Consider the following 22139-nt stretch of genomic DNA (forward strand, 5'->3'; position numbering starts at 1 on the left):
AAAAAAAAAAATACAAAAATTAGCCAGGCATTGTGGCACACACCTGTGGTCCCATTTACTCGGGAGGCTGAGGTGGGAGATCGCTTGAGCCCAGGAGGTCAAGTCTGCAGTGAGCTATGATTGTGCCACTGTACTGCAGCCTGGACAACAGGCTGTTTTTAAAAACCCTGTCTTTAAAAAAAAAGAAAGAAAAAGAAGTTTAGTCCATGGGCCCATCTTTGTGGTATGGGTGGGAGGTCTCAGAACTTTCTGAGCCTTTTGCTTAAGGCAGTTGCTATCTGCTTTAATCCTGCCTTCCCCAGTCTGGGACTCACCAAGGGCCTACTTAGGCCACTCTGACAGGGCTGGGAGAACAACTAGATCAGGGCTTCCCAGCCCAGGCAACACTGGCCTTCAGGTCCCAGAAAGTTGCAAACCGCCATGCCTATTTTGCCCATTACTGTATCCCAGCACCCGGGCATGGTGACATTCACTAACTGGTAAATGAATGAATGTATGAATGAATGAATGTAGGGGAGGCCTCAGGAAATTTGTGAACACCCAGTAATCAAGCTAATAACTGGCTGATTTCATCCTCCTCTTCTACTTTCCCCTACTTGGGACAGAAAACATAGTTTGGATGCAATTCTCAAAAGATCTGTGAGCCAAAAGGGTCTGTGTTCTGGAAACATAGCCAGAGCCAGCCAGGACATTAGAGACATCTAACCCATCTCCGTCATTGTACAGATGGAGAACCTGGGGCCCAGAGATAGCTGCTGAGGGTTAAGATGAGGCGAGCTTAAATGCCAGGGGATGGTAGGAGTGTCTGAGTATCTCAGGCAGGGTGAAAATGGGTGGTCTCCTAGCTGAATTTGGCTTGCGGTTGAGTTCTGTTTGACCTGTGTGGTTTTCCCCCAACACTTAAAAGTCAGGCATTTTAGCCAGGCTTGGTGGCATGTACGTGTAGTACCCATTACTCAGGAAGCTGGGGCAAGAGGATCACTTGAGCCCAGCAGTTTGAGACCAGCCTGGGCAACAAACTGAGACCCCATCAAAAAAAAAAATCAGTCATTTTCAGGTAGAAGCCTATATTTCCAATTTTTCTTGAAAAATGAAAAGATCTAACAATGTATTCTAACACGTGTATTCCCATGTGGCAGAAACAGGCTGGAGATGAATGTCAGAAACCCCTTTAGAAAGCATAAAAACACTCCAATGTCCCCAGCCCCTCCTGGGTACCTTTACTGGCTCCAGTGCATTTCAGTTCATGACCCCTGATTTCAGGGAGCCCCCTATGCTCTTCCCTTGATGCATAGACACCCACACGCGCATCCTATTTTAAATACATGAGCTCATACTGTTCATGCTGTTTTGTAACCTGCTTTTTCCTCACTAAAAATAGGTGGTTGAGATCTTCTCATGTCAACACGCAAAGGTTTTCCTCATCCTTTTTAATGGCTGCATGATGTTCTGTTGCTTGGATGAACCAGGATTTCCTTATATGGTCACTTCCTTGGGAACATTTGCATTGTTTCCTGTTTTCTGGTAGGGTAAACAAGGTTGTTAGGAACTTTTTTTGTTGTTTTAGAAACAGGGTCTTTCTGTGTCACCCAGGCTGACATGCAGTGGCATGATCATAAACCACTGTAACTTCAAACTCCTGAGCTTATGTGATCTTCCTACCTCAGCCTCCTGAGTAGCTGGGACTACAGACGTGCACACTTGGCTAATTAAACTTTTTTGTGGCTAGGTGCAGTGGCTCATGCCTGTAATCCTAGCACTTTGGGAGGCCAAGGTGGGTGGATTACCTGAGGTCAGGAGTTCGAGACCAGCCTGGCCAACATGGTGAAACCCCATCTCTACTAAAAATACAAAAAGTTAGTGGGGGCGTGGTGATGCATGCCTGTAATTGACTGAGGCAGAAGAATAGCTTGAACCAGGGAGGCGGAGGTTGCAGTGAGCCAAGATTGCACCATTGCACTCCAGCCTGGGCAATAATTGTGAAACTCCATCTCAAAAAAAAAATTTGTGTGTGTGCAGATGGAGTCTCATTATGTGGCCCAGGCTGGTCTGGAACTCCTGGGCTCAAGTGATCCTCCCAGTTTGGCCTCCCAAAGTGCTGGGATTACAGGTGTGAGCCACCGCGCGCGGCAGGGGACATTCATATTTGGACACCTTTGCAAACAAAAAGTGAAGTTCCTGAAAGTGAAATTGTTAGGTCAAAGAATGTGCATAGTATAACATGTGGGACATGGGACATGGGCAACATTGTCTTATCGGCCACAGTTTGCTTTAAGAAGGCTCTGTATTTTTTGTTTGTTTGTTTTGGTGTTGATTCTGTGCTGAGCTGAGCTACTTCCCAACTCTCACTGCTTACCCTTCTGAAAGTCAAGTGAGTTGGGCTTCCAAGGCCCACCTGCCATAAGTTCCTAGTGGGTAGGAGCTCAGGTCTCTCTTCATAGACTTTAGGTAATCACTATCTAGTAGCCGATAGCATTGATAACTGTTCACTGACAGAAGAGGGCTGGGCCCAGGAGAGCAAATACTTCTTCCAGAGGCTGCCAAATGGCCTCTTCCTTCCTCACACATCACAACCTAGCTGTCTTTTCAGCTTCCTTTCCACAGTCTCCTGTTCACCCAGCTTCCTACCTGGCCGACATGAACTATACAGATGGAGATTTAAGGGATAACATGGACCAGAGCAATCTTCTTTTCAAGAGGATTCTGCATGGAGAGCTTCTCCTCCAAGTCTTCTTTTTTTTTGAGACAGGGTCTTGCTATATTGCCCAGGCTGGTCTTGAACTCCTGGGCTCAGGCAATCCTCCTGCCTCAGCCATGTGAGTAGCAGGGATTAGGGACACATGCCACCATGCCCAGCCCTTCCTTCAAGTCTTAGGGACTAGGATGATTGGTACCATTAAAACTCCTTGGTCAAAATCAACCTGCTGAAACCAAAGGCGGAAGATCCGAGAAACTGCTTTTTTTATTTTTATTTTTTTGGGGGTTGGAGTCTTGATCTCTCTCCCAGGCTGGAGTGCAGTTTTGCCACCTCAGTTCACTGCAACCTCTGCCTCCCGGGTTTAAGTGATTCTCCTGTCTCAGCCTCCTGACTAGCTGGGATTACAGGTGTGCGCCACTGCTCCTGGCTAATTGTTGTATTTTTAGTAGAGATGGGGTTTCACCATGTTGGCCAGGATGGTCTCAAACTCCTGACCTCAAGTGATCCACCTGCCTCAGCCACCCAAAGTGCTAGGATTACAGGCTTGAGCCACCACACCCAGCCTGTCATCTTTATTCATTTGTTACTTATTTATTCTCACTCAATAGATAATGAATTGAGCACCTAGTATACGCTGGGCATTGTGCTGGGTTCTGGGAACATAATGGTAGGGAAAGAACAAAAAAGAGACATGGCATCTACAAATGCCCAGAAAATACTCTGGGAGGCTACACAACCAGCTGGTAATACCGGCTGCCTCTGAGAAAGGGAGTGGGGCTTAAGGGTTGGGTTGAAGGGGCTTTCCTTTTATTTTTATATTCTTCTCCACTGTTTGAATTTGTAACTTACCACTTGTGCAAATAGCAAGGGCAAAAAAGGTATTTTTTAAATTTTATTTATTTACTTATTGAGACAGGATCTAGCTCTGTTGCCCAGGATGGAGTGCAGAGGCATGATCTCAGCTCACTGCAACCTCCACTTCCCGGTTTCTAGAGATTCTAGTGCCTCAGCCTCCTTAGTAGCTGGGATTACAGGTGTGCACCACCACACCTGGCTAATTTTTGTATGTTTAGTAGAGATGAGGTTTTGCCATGTTGCCCAGGCTGGTCTTGAACTTCTGGCCTCCTTGGCCTCCCAAAGTGCTGGAATTACAGGCAAGAGCCACCACACCCGGCCAAGGTATTTTTTTAAATTAAAAATTGGGGCCTCTTAGGAGGGAATCCAAGAGTCCTAATTCTTTGCTGACATCAGAAAAAGGGCATAAGCCTCTTGCCCCATCTAATGCTGCAGTGGGGTTCATGGTTTTCAGCTTTCACCTTCCGTACCCAAAGCAGCACATCACTGCAGCCCAGGGAGGCAGGACCTTGCAGGTTCAAGTTCTCCCTCTCTGCCCACCTCCCCCCTCACATGGTGGATGAAAAATGGAAACAGAGACATTTTTTCAAAGGTATTTCATGAATCACTTCAGCCACGAGTTTTGGCTGTGAGTTAGCATCTGAGAAAATTCTTTATGAGCCAAGTTTAAGGGAACACATCCCAAGGGTGGGGCAGTGGCTCACAGGGGTTGATGGACTTGATGTTTTAAAAATAGTTTTAAATTGCACGATTACTACTTGCTGCTTGGAAAAAAAAAAGAAAAAAAGAAAAGAAACCCTATATATATAAAATATAACCCACGGCAGCCTCAAACTCCTGGGCTTATGCAATCCTCTCTCCTCAGCCTCCGGAAGTGCTGGGATTACAGGCGTGAGCCATAGCACCTGGCCTCAATTCCTACAACTTTCTGATACAGTTCCCTGCTCATCATGCGTCCCTGTTTGCGCCATGCTTATCACTGTCCTTGGTCTTGTTTAGCCCCTTCCGCCACCTAAGCCACGCTTCCTTTTTCCAAATATGGAAAAGATATGTGTGTGTCCCTGATCAAATCCCAGGTCCGCTCCGAAGCTTCCCTGGTGATTGTAACCCCATTCTGAGTTCTAGGCTATTGGTTCACCTCCAGATAGTGGTCATTTACAGTACTGGCCTCTGGCATGGCATATCCTTCCAGTAAGCCTGGAGGCAAATTTAAAGCAGGCACCTGGCCTTATCTGGTGCAGATACCATGCTTAGCACGACGTTCACGCACTCAATAGCATAGTAGTTACTTAATGAGTGTTCCTGTCTCTCCTTCCATCCTACCTGTGCTTAAGGCAGCATAATTATTTTAGGCTAATGCTGCAGGGTTACACTGACTTTCATTCTGTAGGTTTATGGCTAGACACCAACAGAGATGTTTAGGGGTTACAAAAGCTGGTTTCATAAACTAAATTTAGAATGTATTTATCAATTGAGTTGATCGATGACTAATTCCATATTCCATGAAAATATATGGTGGCTACATAACAATGCAGAGTTCCTCCTGTGTTTGTGCCCTCGTGAGATAGAAGGGGAATTGGCCTGGCGTGGTGGCTCACACCTGTAATCCTAGCACTTTGGGAGGCCAGTGTGGGAGGATTGATTGAGGCCAGGAGTTTGAGACCAGCCTAGGCAACATAGAAAGACCCTGTCTCTAAAAGAAAAAATAAAAATAATAAATTAGCCAGATGTGGTGGTGCATGCCTATAGTCCCAGCTAGAGGCTGAGGTGGGAGGATCGCTTGAGCTCAGAAGGTCGAGGGTGCAGTGAGCTATGATGGCACCACTGCACTCCTGCCTGGGTGGCAGAGTGAGACCCAGTTTCTTTAAAAAAAAAAAAAAAAAAAGCAAAAGGTTTGAAGTCACTGATTTGGATCCTTGTGACTGTCAGCTGACATAGACTATGGGGTCCATGTGTTTATGACTCATATCTTTCATGCAGTCAGATGTATCCATTAGGGCCCGAGTAAGAGGCAGAAAGTGTTTCCAAACTCAGTAATCAGAGGAGAATTTAGGAAAGCTTCAACAGCAAAGGCGTGGGCAGGGTTTGGGGAACCAGCGAGAGCGAATGCAGTACCCCAGGCTTGGCCATAGAGGGGAGCTATTCCCACCCTGGCCTGAAGGTGCCAGGGTAAGGAATGGGACCTGGAGTCCCCAGGAGGGTGTCACTGTACCAGAGTCCAGACAGCGGCTGTGGCCAACCTCTGATCAGTGGGAGGGGAGCTGGGGAACAAACACCTGATCTTACTTTCCCATTAGTGCCTCCTGTTGGCCAAACCCAGAAGGAAGCCAGAAGTCAAGGGTACCAGCTGGTACAGTTCATACAAGTCAACATCTCAGACTTTTTCAAACCCAGAAGCCATAAAGTGATCTCCCTTCCACTTTCTCTCCTATATCACTTGGTGTGTATTACCCACATGTTCGTTCTTATGCCACCTGCTTCAGAATAATGGGTGATATGTTCTTAACTCCCCCGCTAACTTATAGCCACGAAATCTGTCCTTTTAAGTCTGGGCACGGTGGCTCATGCCTGTAATCACAGTACTTTGGGAGGCTGAGGTGGGTGGATCACTTGAAGTCAGGAGTTCAAGACCAGTCTGGCCAACGTGGCAAAACTCAATCTCTACTAAAAATACAAAAATTAGCCGGGCGTGATGGCATGCACCTGTAGTCTCAGCTACTTGGGAGGCTGAGACAGGAGAGTCGCTTGAACCCAGGAGGCAGAGGTTGCAGTGAGCTGAGATCGTACCACTGCACTCCAGCCTGGGCAACAGAACGAGACCTTGTCTCAAAAACAAACAAACAAACAAAAAACCCTACCTTTTTAAGGTGTACAAGTCAATGATGAGGAGTATATATAGAATTTTGCAGCCATCTTCACAGTCAACTTTGGAATATTTTCATTTCCCTGAAAGAAACCCCATGCCCATGAGCGTCACCCCCCAATTCCTCCTATCTGCCCCAGCCCTAGGCAACCACCATTCTCCTTTCTGTCTCAGAAGATCTGCCTATTGTGGACATTTCATATAAATGGAATCACACAAAATGTGTCCTTTTGTGTCTGGCTTCTTTGACTTAGCATGATGCCTTCAAGGTTCATCCATCCTCACGTATCAATACTTCATTCCTTTTCGATGGCTGACTAATAGTCCATTGTATAGAGAGACCACATTTTGTTTATTCATCAGTTGATGGACATTTGGGTTGCTTCCATATTTTGCTATTATGGATAATTCTGCCATGAGCATTTGTGCACACATTTTGTGCATTCTGTGGTGGGTGCTCCTGGGTATGGGCTGTTTTTTCTGCCCTGCCTAGGATGCCTCATTTTCTTATCCTGGTTAGTTTCCTGGCACTCTTCAATAGTCAGCAGGGGCCTGCCACTCTCTCTGAGGAGTCTGCTTTGTCTCCCTTACGAGCTGCCTCCCCTGGGCTCCCATAGATCACGTTTCCCCAGATTGCATATGCTCTTTACATGGGACTGCCATTAACCATTTCTTCCCATCTCCCCGTTGGTTCTGAGCCCCTCAAGGGCAAGAATTATGTCATTGAACCTGTAGCCCCTAGTATGGCACTTGGCATACTTGGGAATAAGTCAATGGATGAGTGAATGAACAAACAAACAAAAGAGAACAGAGACTGCCCTACAACTCTGTCTTGAATCTGGGTCTATGAAATGAATCGAGGAAGGTCCTGTTCTGAATTTGGAGAAGCAAAAAGTTCATGTGTCTCTAGATTCTTCTTTTTAAAAAAATCTCTGAAGATGCCTATGTAAATACCTAGGTCTAAAAGCAGAGAGGGGAGTGTGTGTGCACGCACAAATGTCTATTTGGGGAAGGCTGCTACATAGACAGAGATTCTGGTAAGGGGAAGAGTGCCAAGACTAGCTTTTGAGGCATCTTTCCTCCAAAACCAGAGCTTTGCATCCAGTAGCTCTCCCCTCCCCCCTCCCCTTCCCGACATCCGGGGCTGAGCGTGCAGAGGCCCACTGCACTGACGTCACCCCCAGCAGCTGTCTGCACTGACCAAAATACCAATCTTTATTTCTGCAGGTTGGTGAAAACCCTGTGTCCTTGGCGAAAGCTGGTTCCCGTTTTCCAGAGGGGGAGCCCAGAGCTTGAAAGGCCACGGTTGGCACTTCGAGAAGGAAGTGGAGAGTAAAGACAGCGCCTGGAGCGATCGTAGAAACACAGAATGGGACTGGGGAAGCCCTTTGGAAATCCAGCTGCAGAAACAGACACCCCAATGCTATTTACATACAGCTCTATATATATAAAAAAAAGAAAATATGAATATTACGTATCAGTGCATGCCTTGTTGAGGACGTGGTTGCCTTCCTTTTCTGCACCTTGCGATGTGAACTTTGATATTCTGTAATGTCTGGGGCGCCAGAAGAGAGATGCCTGCTGTGCACTTAGAAACTATTTGCAAAGACTGGTGGGAATTAGCCCCAGCATCGGCCAACTGCCTGGGGATAGATGCTGGTGGAATAAGAGGTAACAGTGCAAAAGGCATGATAGAAAAAAAAAAAAGTGAGGACTTGGGGCCAATTGTGTAGGGGCAGTCTGGGATGCCTCCATTTCTTGACTCGTCCTAGCCTCTCCCTCTATACTTACCTAGGTCGATCGCTAGATCCCACTGTCACGTCAGGAGAAATGGGGTTTTTGTGTCTCTGGTGCTTCACTTAAAATTTTGCTGGTGCTAAGTGCGTTCCTGCTGGTGCTGCTGTGGTATTCTGTTGACAGACTTGAAAGGCCAGGGGACAAGAGAGATTTCTATTTTGCTGTTTCAGATTTTTTTTTTTTTTTTAAGGGACAAGTTGCAAAAGTGCCACTTGAGAGTCTCTTCTCTTTTTCTACGTGGGGACGAATATCCAGAGGTGGTTTGGAGCAAACCTTGGGGTCAAGGAGGGAGGATGGCATTGATAGGCTTGCCGGTTATGAGGCAGAAAGCTGACCTCATGCATGACTTGGTTGCTATCTTCCCCCACCCCCACAAAAGTGTCCTCGGAGTTCAGCCCACAGCCTCCTCCACTCCCCAAGGGGATTTCAGGGTTTAGGTTTTATGGATTAAAGAGCCAAGAAATGGCTAGATTCTGGTCAAAGATGATTTATAACCAGGGGATGTTGGGGGAGGGAGCAGGCCATTTAAATGAAATGCACCAGCATCTCACTGATTGACAGAGGTCTGATTTTTTTCTCCCCAAGGATAAGCTACTATTTTTAGAAGTTTCTAGAAGGGCTAAAAAAAGATGTGTGCTGGACGGAGACTTGGCTGCAAAGACTCTTCAGGGAGCAGTGATTATTTTTTGCTTTCATTTTCGAAAAATCCAACATAAGCAGGTATTCTTCCTCTGTGCAGGATACCACACACTGCCATTTTCAAAGCCGAAGTGGTGAGGCGTCAGGCTGCAGATTCGGATGGTCATTCTCCAAGGCTGGATTTGCAGGTCACCACCCGGTACCTATAGACAGAGGGTCCAGCAGGCTGGTTAGCAGACACCGCTCCAGTTCTAAGATGCCAGCAGTGGGATCCACGTTTGTTAAGGTGGATGCGGCTGAAATGGGAATTATCCCCCCATAGGCTTTGCTGTAAATGACCAGGTCCTTTAGAATGTACAACCTCTCAGTGCTGCTGCAAGCTGGGAGCTGGATTTCTTTCTGTCTTCTTTTTAAAATCCGTTCCTTGTGTTTTCCTAAATAGCCCTTTAAAGAGAGATGCAACCCCAGGGCTGCTGAATGCAAGGGAAGACTCCCCCAACCCGCAGCTTTGAACTCAGCAAAGCAAAAAAAAAAAAAAAAGAATGCTTATTTTGGAAGAACGTGTTTCTCCTCATTACTCGTGCCCTCCCCCTAGCTGATGTTTGCAGGGGACCCTCGCTTAGCTGGGGACTGCAGAGAGCAGCGAGTAATATTTCCACAAAGCCACGAACTTAGAGAAGGCAAATTCATTAGAATAATGTGAAATACAGTCTCTGCTTCTATTTAATCACTTTCTTAGCCACAGACCAGGGTCTTTCCAGCTCACCCCATTTTCTGGGGAGGGGCGTCCATTACTACACAGTTGTATCCAATCACAGTTCTCTGCTTCTTTAAGGCTGTACCTTCAAGATCATAGTGGGGGCATGCTGACCAGCTATAGACACGGGAGAAGATGAAAGGTGAGAGGATCCCTTTTTCAACCCCGACTTGCCTACTGGCTTTTGATGTTTCCCCTGGAGAATCCAAACTCCAAACGCTGGGGTTGGCATTTTGGGTGATTTTGATTTCAATGAAGCCACTTTGCTGAGAGAACTGGGGCACCCACGACCTCCTGATAGAGCTTCCCAGCCAAGTCCCTTGTAGATATTCTCCTGTTTTATTAGAGACCACGTATTTATCGAATCCTGGCCTTTTCTTGCACATCATTCATTGGAGTGCACTTCTCGACTGCCCCGATTTTTGACAAGGGGTTGTTTTTAATGCTTGTTTTTATATGAGATTTGACTTCTTGATGGACATTTGTATTAGGAAATGGAAGCATGATATATATGTATATATTGTCTCCACCATCTCTCCTGTTGTATTACTTGGATTGCATGAGATAGTGGGGTGGTTCTTGTTTTTTAAAAAATATTTCCACAGTGTGCAAAGTGCTGGCAACATCCCTCCCTCTCCTCCAACCCCCCCCCCCCCAACTTTTCTCTGGCTGCCAAGGAGTCATTGATTTTGATTAGCTTCACTGCAGAGCGTCTGTGAAGAGAGAGAGAGAGAAAGGGAGGGAGGCTTTGAAATAAATTTTAAAAAAGACCTCATATCGGGTTTCAGCAGACAGCAGTGTGTGTGTGTGTGTGTGTGTGTGTGTGTGAGACCGTACAAGCAGAGGGAGGCCTCTGAGATCATCGTTTAGGTAGCTTGCTGCATAATGAGATGAAGAGACTTTAGCCTCTTCAGTTCTGATGGTGCTGCTTGCTCTCAGAGAGTGGGGAGCCAGGAACCCCTGGGACTGGAGTCCCCAGGACTTCAACACTCCGAATGAGATCCAGTCCTTTCTGGAAGCTTCTCACCCCCACCTGATCCCCCACAAATAGAATCTCTTCAAATTTGGGGGCCTGTTTCCTATTCTCTTTGTTATTGGTGTAGCTTGAGTAGGAAGTTTCTCTGGGGAGCCCATTAGCCCCACTGGCTGCTGTCCATGGTCCTAGGCCGTGCGCATCTCTTAGAGCCCAGTTCCTGTTTTTTGTTTGTTTGTTTTTATTTATTTATTTTTTTAGCCACCTTCATTTGGATACTGGGGACTTCTTTTCCACTTCTTCTTCTTTTTTTTATTTTGAGACAGAGTCTCACTCTGTCACCCAGGCTGGAGTGCAGTGGTGCAAGCTCAGCTCACTGCAACCTCCACCTCCCAGGTTCAAGCGATTCTCCTGCCTCAGCCTCCTGAGTAGCTGGGATTACAGGCACCTGCCACCACACTCGGCTAATTTTTGTATTTTTAGTAGAGACGGGGTTTTACCATGTTGGCCAGAGTGGTTTTGAGCTCCTGGCCTCAAGTGATCCACCCGCCTTGGCCTCCCAAAGTGCTGGGATTACAGGCGTGAGCCACCGAGCTCAGCCTCCACTTCTTATTTTGATTCTTTTCTGTTTTGATGGTGAGAGGAAAGGGTGATTTAACCAATACTGTCACAGAAAAATGAAACCGTGACTGGTTCTCACAATGTATGTAGCTGATCTCATGTTCTCCTATTATTATGTTTCTGACAGTGATAAAATATCACTCTCCCTCCCTGGGGCATTAGAGGAGTCCTCACCCACCCACCTCCTACACAAGTATCTTTTAGGGACACTGGCTCACCATTGTGGACTTTTTGAGTGTCCACCTGATATTACAAGTTGCATTGACCAGAACACAGATTTTGCTCTTCTGTGTCAATACCCATTTATTTTCTGAAGGTCAGAAGTTGGTTAAGGGTTTGGGGGAGGGGCTAGACACTCTTCTTAGTCCCATGGAGCTGACTGGAAGTTCCATGAGGGGAGGAGATTGATGTCAAAGTGTCATTTTAAAGCTTAAGCTGAAAGTTTATTTTTTAAATTTTCATTCATTCATTTAGCATATATTTATTGAGCATCTACAATGTGCCAGTTGTAGAATTCCATCTCAGAAGAGACTTGACTTGTGGATGGTGGAGGGGCAGTCCTGCTTGGAAGCAGATGATGTGAAATGTTCCTTTCCAGTCTGGTTCACGATGTTTAACAGATTTGTCAGGTCACCACTGTGACCCCAAGCTTTGCTGGCAGATTGTTATATAGTATCTGTTGAGAGCCCTGCTATGTGGTAAAGGCAGTTAAAAAGCCTGCAATCACGACTCATTTCCGGCATGAACAGACTGGTCCTTGCTGCTTTACACAATAATCAAAGCTACCTTTTATGGCATGCTCGCCACTCCCAAGCACTGGGCGAAGCGCTTTACCTGTCCTCCCTCCGCGATGCCTCCTGCCCACTTTAGCAGATAGTACTGTTAGCATTCCCATTTTACAGTGGAGGAAGCCGAGGCTCAGAGAGGTTAAGCAACTTAGCTGAAGGCCACACCACCAGCGAAGTGCCTGAGCCAAGATTTGGACTCGAGTCCATGGGACCCCCACGCTCATGAGCTGACTGCTTTGCTCCACTGGGTCCCTTCATGAGGTCGTCCCACAGCACTGCTAGTTCCAGGGCCAGTGCCAGCACATGGCTTCGCTGGGAGCTGGGGGCCTGACAGGTCTACTGGAAAAAGTGTCACCTTTGGGGACACTCAAGGACAGGCTGGTTGGTTTCGTTGTGGATTTTATATACTCATGCCCTAACCCTGTGTTCCTGGTTTCTATAAGACCCCAGGGAAGGTGCATGGAATTTGCAAATAGGGCCTGTATGACTTATTTCCTAGGACACGGGAAGCTTTTCTTACCTCCTTCCTACCCTCTTCTCTAACCTGAACTCCCGAGTTCCTTCTCCCGAAGGTCTTTTGCACTATAAGCGCCAAGGAGCCTGTGCGCGTGGCAGGGACGGCTGGGAGGGTATCTGGAGAACCTTAGTGAGGCCTCTGGCCTAGCCAGAGAGGCAATAAGCTTGGGGACGTTCCGTTCTGGGTTCTGACGTTGTTGGTTCTGACGTCGTTGTGCTCTTTTGTAAGAGGAATTTCATACCTTGGAGACGCTTTGTACATATTTGTAATGACTTTATTAAAAAATTGATTGTGCACTTCTAGCCAAAGACATTTGTGTTTTCATTTCCTTTTGGAAGGCTGGCCCTCATAGACTCTGGGAGTACCCGGCCGCATAACAGGGACAGGATCCCTGCCCTTGGCTCCTGCCTGCCCCAGTGTTCCCTGGGGCAGAAGGCCAGACACTTCCTTCCCTCCTCTAATTCCTAAGATCTACCGCCCCCACCGCCCCAACCCTTGAAGGGAAGTACTGGCCTAAAGAATGCCCTTGGGTTGGGCCACAGGTTTGGGAAACTTGCCCAACAGTTCAAGGTGGGTGCACACAACCATAATTTATGCATGGTATCCTGTGGACAAGCCAATGAGCCCACAGATTAATGTCTCCAACTGCGGACAACTCAGGTTCTAGTCTCATCCTGAGAATGGGAGGTTGCGTACACATACCTTTTTTTTTGGAGACGGAGTTTCGCTCTTGTTGCCCAGGTTGGAGTGCAGTGGCGCAATATTGGTTCACTGCAACCTCTGCTTCCTGGGTTCAAGCTGTCCTCCTGCCTCAGCCTCCCGAGTAGCTGTGATTACAAGCATGTGTCACCATGCCCGGCTAATTTTTGTATTTTTAGTAGAGACAGGGTTTCACCATGTTGGCCAGGCTGGTCTCGAACTCCTGAATCTCAGGTGATCCACCTGCCTCGGCCTCCCAAAGTGCTGGGATTACAGGCGTGAGCCACCGCACCTGGCCCAGGTTGTTTTTTTAGATACCAGACCTTCTCTTTTCCTTTGAACACCCACCCCTGCTCCACTTTCAGTCTATGTGACTTAGAGGGGCTGACTCCATCCTCTCACTACCTCAAGAGCTCAACAGCTGACCCAGGCCTGGCCAGTGCTCCACATCTCACTGGCTAAAGTAATTGGTTTGGGACAAACAAATAAGAGTCAGTCTTAGGACTTTTGGTGGAGCTTCCGGGATGCAGGGGTTGTTAAGCTGCTAGAACGTAAGCGCAGAACTGCTGCAGGCCGTCTTACCACCACATGGGTCCAGCTGCCTGAAAATCAAACTGTCTCAGAGGAAAACAGAATTGAAGGCTGGCCGAGACACAATTCTTTTTTTTTTTTTTTTTTCCAGAGATAGGGTCTCACTCTGTCACCCAGGCTAGAATGCAGTGGCGCTATCTCGGCTCACTGCAACCTCTGCCTCCCAGGTTTAAGCGATTCCTGTGCTTCAGCCTCCCGAGTAGCTGGGATTACAGGTGTGGGCCACCACGCCTGGCTAGATTTTTTTTTTTTTTTTTTTTGTATTTTTAGTAGAGAGGGGGTCAGGCTGGTCTCCAACTCCTGACCTCAAGTGATCTGCCTGCCTCAGCCTCCCAAAGTGCCGGGATTACAGGCGTGAGCCACTGCGCCTGACCGAGAGACACAATTCTATATCAACACTGGGAGTCTCTGAATCCAGCTGTACCTGAAGCCCACACAGTTATGTAAACCAAATAAAGTCTTTCTTTCACTTAAGCCATATTTGAATTGGTTTTCTTTTCTTGTCTTTTTTGAGACAGGATCTAGCTCTGTCGCCCAGGCTGGAGTGCAGTGGTGCGATCACGGCTCACTGCAGCCTCCACCTCCTGGGCTCAAGCGATCCTCCCACCTTGGAGTAGCTGGGACCACAGGCGCATATCACCATGCCTGGCTAATTTTTTAACTTTTTGTAGAGATGGGGGTCTCGCTATATTGCCCAGGCTGGCCTCAAATTCCTGGGCTCAAGCGATCCTCCCACTTTGGCCTTCCAAAATGCTGCAATTACAGGAGTGAGCCACCACGCCCAGCCTTGATGGCAATCCAAAAGTTTGGCCTGACGATGTTTTCATGGCTAGTGTCATAATGTTGCCCTGAGAGGCATGTACTGTCACCTTGTGCTATTAATCTACATTTAAATATCTATCATAATCTGGCACCCTGGAAAACCCTTCTTGAATCAGCCTATACATTTTTGGTCTGCACAACCTCCAGTTAGCCCCTGTAGTGGGCACTGTAAGTGCCCCACAGAGGCCCTTTCTGATCCCTTTTGCCAGATTCCTATCCTGCAGTTTCGTGTGCTTTGCTGGTATCTGGGGACTTCAGAGGCTTCCCCTTGGAGCTTCTTAGGGGAGAGTCTGAAGTGCAGGAAGTCCCCCCATCAGCCCAGTGCCAAGAATCAGTTGGTGTGTATTTTGTGGGATGGGACAAACTCTAAGATGAAACTTACGCTCCTGAGCTCCCTAGGGGATCCGGCTAAGACTGAGAGTTCGCCAGAGCTTGGCTTCTTTCCCTTCCCTGTTCTATTTCACTCATGATTCCCTTACTGGTTTCTCGTGGGAGCACTTCTGTAATAAATCACATGCACCTGAACAGGATCTGCTTTAGGGGAAACCAACATAAGACAACCACCCACTCCGCGAAGGGCTTCTTCTCCTTTGATCTAAAACAGTTGCATTTGGCTTCAAGAGGTGAAAGGAAAATCAAGACCACAAACACAAGTTGCACCAACAGATGGTATTTATTGGCTGAAGGGTACTTTGGGAGACATTAAAAACACCAAAGGCAGCTGTTTGTCCCACAGCAGAAGTCCTAAAAGATTCCAGGACCCACTTTATTGACCTCTCTTTCTTCTAATCCCGAGTCTCAGCAGCCCGGATGTCTTCCTACCACTCTGCACATCATTCTTTTCTTCCGAAGCTGACGCACCTATCATATCTGGGTCCAAAGCTTGCCTTTCTTATTCCCTCACATTTATTATTCTCAAGATATTTTACATGAAGAGGACCATTTCTAAGGACTTCATGGAACTTCAGTCAGTGAATCATAAAATATTAAAGGCAGGATACTGTGAACCTGATACTCGATTAACCCTACTTACAACAAATGAGTTGCAGAATGAAGATACATAAAAGAGAGTGGCATTGTTCTTTTCCAACGGGGACTCCTGGCTGCTTTCGCATTGGTATTGGGGAATTCATGCAGCCTGTGTTGGAAACACTCCTCACCAGACACTGTTTTCCCTAGGACAGAAGTTAAATCCCCCCACCCAGAAGAAAACCTCAGATGGGACGTTCCCCCAGAGGGTAGGGCATGCACTAATAAAATCCTAAACTAAACCATCCCACCTGCCCCTGTGTGTCCCCCACATGTTACATTCTTTACAATGTTAACAGGCATGGCTCACTCTTTGCAGTGTTAGAGAATTTTATTTTATTGTTTTGGTGGCATGGGCATAATTGGAGAAACCACTGGGGTATTCACTAGTAACCTACATTGTTAGTTTCCTTGGTTCCAGCAGGTAATACACTGGGTTCCGTCACCCTGGAGATGGCTACAGGGAGGCCGAGTGACTTCGCAAAGTAATAAAGAGTTTGGAATCAGAATTCCAGGTCTGACTCCCAGCAGACTGTTCTATTTCCTTACACACCTGCACTTTCATCAATCTTCTCCAGCTCCAATTTCTTGTGCCCCTTCGACAGCATCTGCAGGCAGGATGATCTTTCCGATAAAAACAAGTTGCAGAAGTTCCTGTTGCTTCCCTTTGGTTCTTCTTCAGGGTAGGGAGAACAGAGCAGCTGCATTCACGTGGCTCCATTTCCCTCTGCTTCCCCTTCCCACTTGATTATTCAGGCAAGTGGGATTGTAACATCATGGCCATCGCCATAGTAACAGAGCTTGAAAGATGCTACACTGCCCTGGAACAGACGTCTTGCTGGGTACCAGGAGAGAGCCAGGGATGCCAAGCCAAGGGGAAACTCCTGGCTTGGTGGCACACAGGGGCAAATGTCTTGAATCTACAGCGGGGGCGGGTAGGGGGGAAGTGGACATGTTAATACTGGCTGACAGCGAGGTGGCTGCAAAGCTCCTCCATTTCTCCTGGGGCTTGCATGGTAATCTGCCCACTAGCCACACAGATTGCTTTCTCTGTAGTGCCATTGGCGCCAGCCTGTTGTGCTGAGGTTGACAATAAGAGAACAGACTTGGGAGAGGAATAGGGCAGGCAAGATTCCGGTGGCTTCTGCGTGGTCACCTGTGCCATCTCATGCCAGATTTCAGAGCAGGGAACATTTCAGAGGTGAAGAAGTGGCTCTGTCATAGAGATCACAGAAGCACAGATGGTTACGGTGCTCCAGGCCACTACCTTGGTTGGTGGAAACATCCATAACATGGGTTGTCCTGTTTGCTCTGAAGGCTACCAGAGGGGATGGCAATGTCCACAGGAGCCGCTGACAGGCCTGAGACTTAAGTGAGGGAGATGACAGAATAGAAAGAGGAGAAAGACATAAAGACAGGAGACCAAGGGGTAACCACATCTGGGCCAAGGCTGACCTTTCTTTCTTTCTTCTTCTTTTTTTTTTTTTTTGAGACAGAGTCTCGCTTACTCTGTCACCCAGGTTGGAGTGCTGTGGTGCAATCTCGGCTCACTGCAACTTTCGCCTCCCGGGTTCAAGCAATTCTCCCTGCCTCAGCCTTCTGAGTAGCTGGGATTACAGGCACCCGCCACCACGCCCAGCTCATTTTTGTATTTTTTAGTAAAGAGGGGGTTTTGCCATGTTGGCCAGGCTAGTCTTGAACTGTTGACCTCAGGTGACCCGCCTGCTTCAGCCTCCCAAAGTGTTGGCACTACAGGCACGGGCCACCGCACCCGGTCTCTCGTGTGCTTTTAGAAGACCATGTCTGCTGGGCCCCATGCCTGGAACGTCTGAGGGGCAGATCAGTGCGGAGGTTAAGAGTGCGGGCTCTGCTGGGGATAGCGGAGTGTGCCTGTAGTTGCAGCTACTTGGGAGGCTGAGGAGGGAGGATCACTTGAGCCCAGGAGTTTGAATCTAGCCTGGACAACCTGGATTTTTATTAGAGACCTCATCTCTAATTTTTTGTTTTAGATGTGGGTTCTGAAACTGCACCAGGCCTCTGTTGGAAACTCGGCCCACCCATGCTGGCTGGGTGACCCTGGGAAAGTTACTACAACAAGCTCTGTGCCCAAGTTTCCTCATCTATAAAACAGGGGACCCAACAGTACCTCCCCCATCACAGGGCTGTTGTGAGGATGACAGCATGTAATCCAAGCAGGATGCTGGATGCTGTGCCTGCCATGCACGAGGTATTTGGGACCTTAAGTCACTACAGGTATATGGTGGGGCCCAACAACTGTATTTTGAAAATACTTTGGGCTGGGTGTGGTAGCTCATGCCTGTAATCCCAGCACTCTGGGAGGCTGAGGCAAGGTGGATCACTTGAGGTCAGGAGTTTGAGGCCAGCCTGGTCAACGTGGTGAAACCCCGTCTCTACTAAAAATACAAAAAAATTAGCTGGGCATGGTGGCACGCACCTGTTGTCCCAGCTACTCGGGAGGTGGAGGCAGGAGAATCACTTGAACCCAGGAGGCGGAGGTTGCAGTGAGCCAAGATGGTGCCATTGCGCTCCAGCCTGGGCAACAGAGCAAGACTCTGTCTCACAACAACAACAACAACAACAACAACAAAAAAAAAAAAAAAAAAAAGAAAAGAAAAGGAAAGGAAAGAAAATACCTCACAGGGCTCACAGGGATTCTAATCTGCAGGCCTGGGCTATCTGGGAGGCAGTGATCTCTAGGCTTCTCCCCAGCCTGTGCCATCAAGTACTAGGTACTAGGTACTAAGTTAAAATAACCAGCAGGTGGGCTGGGCACAGTGGCTCATACCTGTAATTCCAGCACTCAGCACATCACGAGGCCAGGACAGGAGGACTGCTTGAGCCCAGGAGTTTAAGAACACCCTGGACAACATAATGAGTCCTCGCCTCTACTAAAAATTAAAAAAAAAAAAATTAGCCAGGCCTGGTGGCACACACCTGTAGTCCCAGCTACTTGGAAGGCTGGGGCGGGAGGACGGCTTGGGCCCAGGAGTTAAAGGTTGCAGTGAGCTGTGATTGTGCCAGCTGCACTCCAGCCTGAGTGAAGACCCAGACCCTGTCTCAAAAAAAAAAAAAAAAGATGAGGCTGGGCATGGTGGCTCATGCCTGTAATCCCAGCACTTCGTGAGGCTGAGGCGAGCTGATCATTTGAGGTCAGGAGTTGGAGACCAGCCTGGCCAACATGGCAAAACCCTGTCTCTACTAAAAAATACAAAAATTAGCCAAGTGTGTTGGTGGGTGCCTGTAATCCCAGCTACTTGGGAGGCTGAGGCAGGAGAATCGCTTGAACTTAGGAGGTGGAGGTTGCAGCGAGCCGAGATTGTGCCACTGCACTCCAGCCTGAGTGATAGAGCGAGACCCTGTAAAAAAAAAAAAAAAAAAGAAGGAAGGAAGGAAGGAGGGAAGGAGGGAAAGAGAGAGAGAAAGAAAAGAAAAGAGAAGAAAAGAAAAGAGAAAATAACCAACAAGTGGGAACTTCATGTATTGCCAGGTCCTTGACTTGGAGTAAAGAAGGAAGACGCATCTAGAAGGGCATCAAGTCTGAGTTAGGAAGACGTCCCCTTTTGCAGGGGAAGGAGGCACGCACTACACCACAGAACGAGAGAGGAAGATGAAGGTCAGAAGGACAAGACAGGGGTGGGACTTTGGGGTCAGAGGTGGTGGATGGCAAGAGGCAGGATGTAAGTGCTTGAGGCCTGTTTCTCAGGAAGCCCCCACAGGGCTGGGTCCGGGCATGCTGACCCTTGGCGTCCTTCTGGGTGTCCTCAGTGTTGGTCCTAGTACACCTGGAAGTGTGCGGACGTGGCGCCGTCCTTCCAGCAACGCAGAGTGTCCACGGCGACGGAGCGGCAGAGCGGGCAGGTGCGCTCGCGGTCCAGCCACAGGCAGAGGCACTCCTCACAGAACACGTGCTGCGGGGACAGCAATCAGCAGGCACCAGGACTCTTTACTGGGCATCCGCCTCGTTCTTGGGAGGAGGAGAAGCGGCGGCGGACTAGACAGACAAGCCCTGCCTTCGGGGCGCCTGCACTCGCATTGGGGAGACGATGCGACTCTAAAATACTGAGTTATCAGTAGGAAGCACCAAGACGAAACAGCAGGGGAGGGGATGGGTGTGGTGGCTCACGACTGTAATCCCAGCACTTTGGGAGGCCGAGGCGGGCGGATCACCTGATCCGCACCTGAGGCAGGAGTTCGAGACCATCCTGGCCAACATGGTGAAAACCCGTCTCTACTAAAAAATACAAAAATTAGCCAGGCACGGTGGTGGGCGCCTGTAGTCCCAGCTACTCGGGAAGCTGAGGCAAGAGAATCGTTTGAACCCGGAGGCAGAGGTTGCAGTGAGCTGAGTTTGTGCCACTGCACTCCAGCCTAGGTGACAGAGCAAGACTCCGTCTAAAAACAAAAAACAAAAAATAAAAAAAAAAAGCAGGAGGGAGAAGGAATAGGAAGGGCTTGGGCGGGTTGGGACGTTAAGGACAACTTTAAGGAGATACTGACATTTGGGTAAAACTTGCAGGACAGTGAGGAGTGAGCCCTGATGAGATCTTGGGGAAAAGTGCTTCTAGCAGCAACAGCATGTGCAAAGGCCCTGAGGCTGGACTGTGTTTGATGTGCAGGAGGAACAGGAAGGAGAGGATAGCTGGGCTGGGGTTTTGGGGGTGGATGGGAGAGGGAGATGAGGTCACAGAAGTGATAGAGGGTGAGGGGCACAGATGGTGTAGGTCCTTGTGGGTCATTGTGAGGTCTTTGGCTCTTATTCTGAGAGAAGTAAGGGGCCATGGCAGGGCTTGGAGCAGAGGAGTGACCTGATATGATTTGCAGTTTAAAGCGATCCCTCCGCCTTCTAGGTTGAGAATAGAACACAAGGGTCAAGAGGAAAGGCAGGTAATAGTGCTGCAATAAACAGATACATGCATGCATATGTTCACTGCAGCACTATTCACAATAGCAAAGACATGGTAACAACCCAAATGCTCATCAATGATAGACTGGATAGAGAAAATGTGGTACATATACACCATGGAATACTATGCAGCCCTAAAAAGGAATGAGATCATGTCCTTTGCAGGGACATGGACGGAGCTGGAAGCCATTATCCTCAGCAAACTAACACAGGAACAGAAAACCAAACACCACATGTTCTCACTCATAAGTCAGAGCTGAACAATGAGAACACATGGATACAGGGAGGGGAACAACACATACTGGGGCCTGTTGCGGGAGGGAGAACATCAGGATAAATAGCTAATGCATGTGGGGCTTAATACCTAGGTGATGGGTTGATAGGTTCAGCAAACCACCATGGCACATGTTTAGCTATGTAACAAACCTGTACATACTGCACATGCATCCTGGAACTTAAAATTAAATTAAATTTTTTTTAAAAAGAGAGAGGGCCAGGAGCCGTGGCTCACACCTGTAATCCCAGCAGTTTGGGAGGCTGAGGTGGGTAGATCACCTGAGGTCAGGAGTTTGAGACCAGCCTGATCAACATGGAGAAACCCCGTCTCTACTAAAAATACAAAATTAGCTGGGCGTGGTGGTACATGCCTGTAATCCCAGCTACTCAGGAAGCTGAGGCAGCAGAATCACTTGAACCCGGGAGGCAGAGGTTGCGGTGAGCTGAGATTGTGCCATTGTGTTCCAGCCTGGGCAATGAGGGCAAAACTCTGCCTCAAAAAAAAAAAAAAAAAAAAAAAAAAAAAGAGAGAGAAAGGCAGGGAGATTGGAAAGACCAATGAGTTCCACCATTCTCTGGTTGTATAACTTGGACAAGTAATGCAACCTCTCTGTGCCTCAGTTCCCCCATCTGTAAAATGGGGATAGAACCCCCTCATTGGAAGATTAATTAACATGTTAAAAGTACTTAGCTATGACAACCAAATGCAGCACATGAGTCTTGATTGGTCCCAGGTGGGGCAAAAAAAAAGTCAGCTATAAAGGGCACTTTGAAGGCAACTGGAGACATCTGAATATGTACCATATATTAAATAGTATTTTGTGTTAATTAAAAATTTCCTGAGTGGCCACGCACAGTGGCTTACACCTGTAATCCTAGCACTTTGGGAGGCTGAGGCGGGGGGATCACTGAGGTCAGGAGTTTCAGACCAGCCTGGCCAACATGGTGAAATCCCGTCTCTACTAAAAATACAAAAATTAGCCAGGCATGGTGGCACACGCCTGTAGTCCCAGCTACTTGGAAGGCTAAGGCAGGAGAATCGCTTGAACCCAGGGGGCAGAGGCTGCAGTGAGCTGAGATTGCACCACTGCACTCCAGCCTGGGCAACAGAGTGAGCTAGACTCCGTATCAAAAAAAAAAAAAAAAAATCCTGGGCATGCTAGTGGAATTGTGATTATCTGAGAGTATGTCCTTGTTCCTGGGAGATGCACACTGAAGTATTTAGGGATGAAGAATCTAAATGTCTACCACTTACTCTTAACTGGTTTAGGGGAAAAAAAATTGATGTTA

General features: G+C 47.9%; 1 protein-coding gene across 6 annotated transcripts in view; it reads right to left on the bottom strand.

Moving 5' to 3' along the window:
• Positions 1-7626: 7626 nt before the first annotated feature.
• RNFT2 (ring finger protein, transmembrane 2) overlaps positions 7627-22139 on the bottom strand; it is a 122672-nt gene continuing 108159 nt past the window's right edge. For 3 of the 6 annotated variants that reach the window (XM_058424773.1, XM_058424774.1, XM_058424775.1), the window contains one exon: positions 15275-15795. In XM_058424773.1, the coding sequence (XP_058280756.1) occupies positions 15646-15795 (150 nt within the window). In that variant the 3' untranslated portion in view covers positions 15275-15645. Of the gene's footprint in view, positions 9056-10274; positions 10323-15274; positions 15796-19191; positions 19579-22139 lie in introns of those variants that run through there. The other 3 variants (XM_032168579.3, XM_058424777.1, XM_032168581.2) reach the window with 3 other exon arrangements.

The sequence above is a fragment of the Hylobates moloch genome, unplaced genomic scaffold (genome assembly GCF_009828535.3).
Source record: "Hylobates moloch isolate HMO894 unplaced genomic scaffold, HMol_V3 SCAFFOLD_12, whole genome shotgun sequence".
NCBI lineage: Eukaryota > Metazoa > Chordata > Mammalia > Primates > Hylobatidae > Hylobates > Hylobates moloch.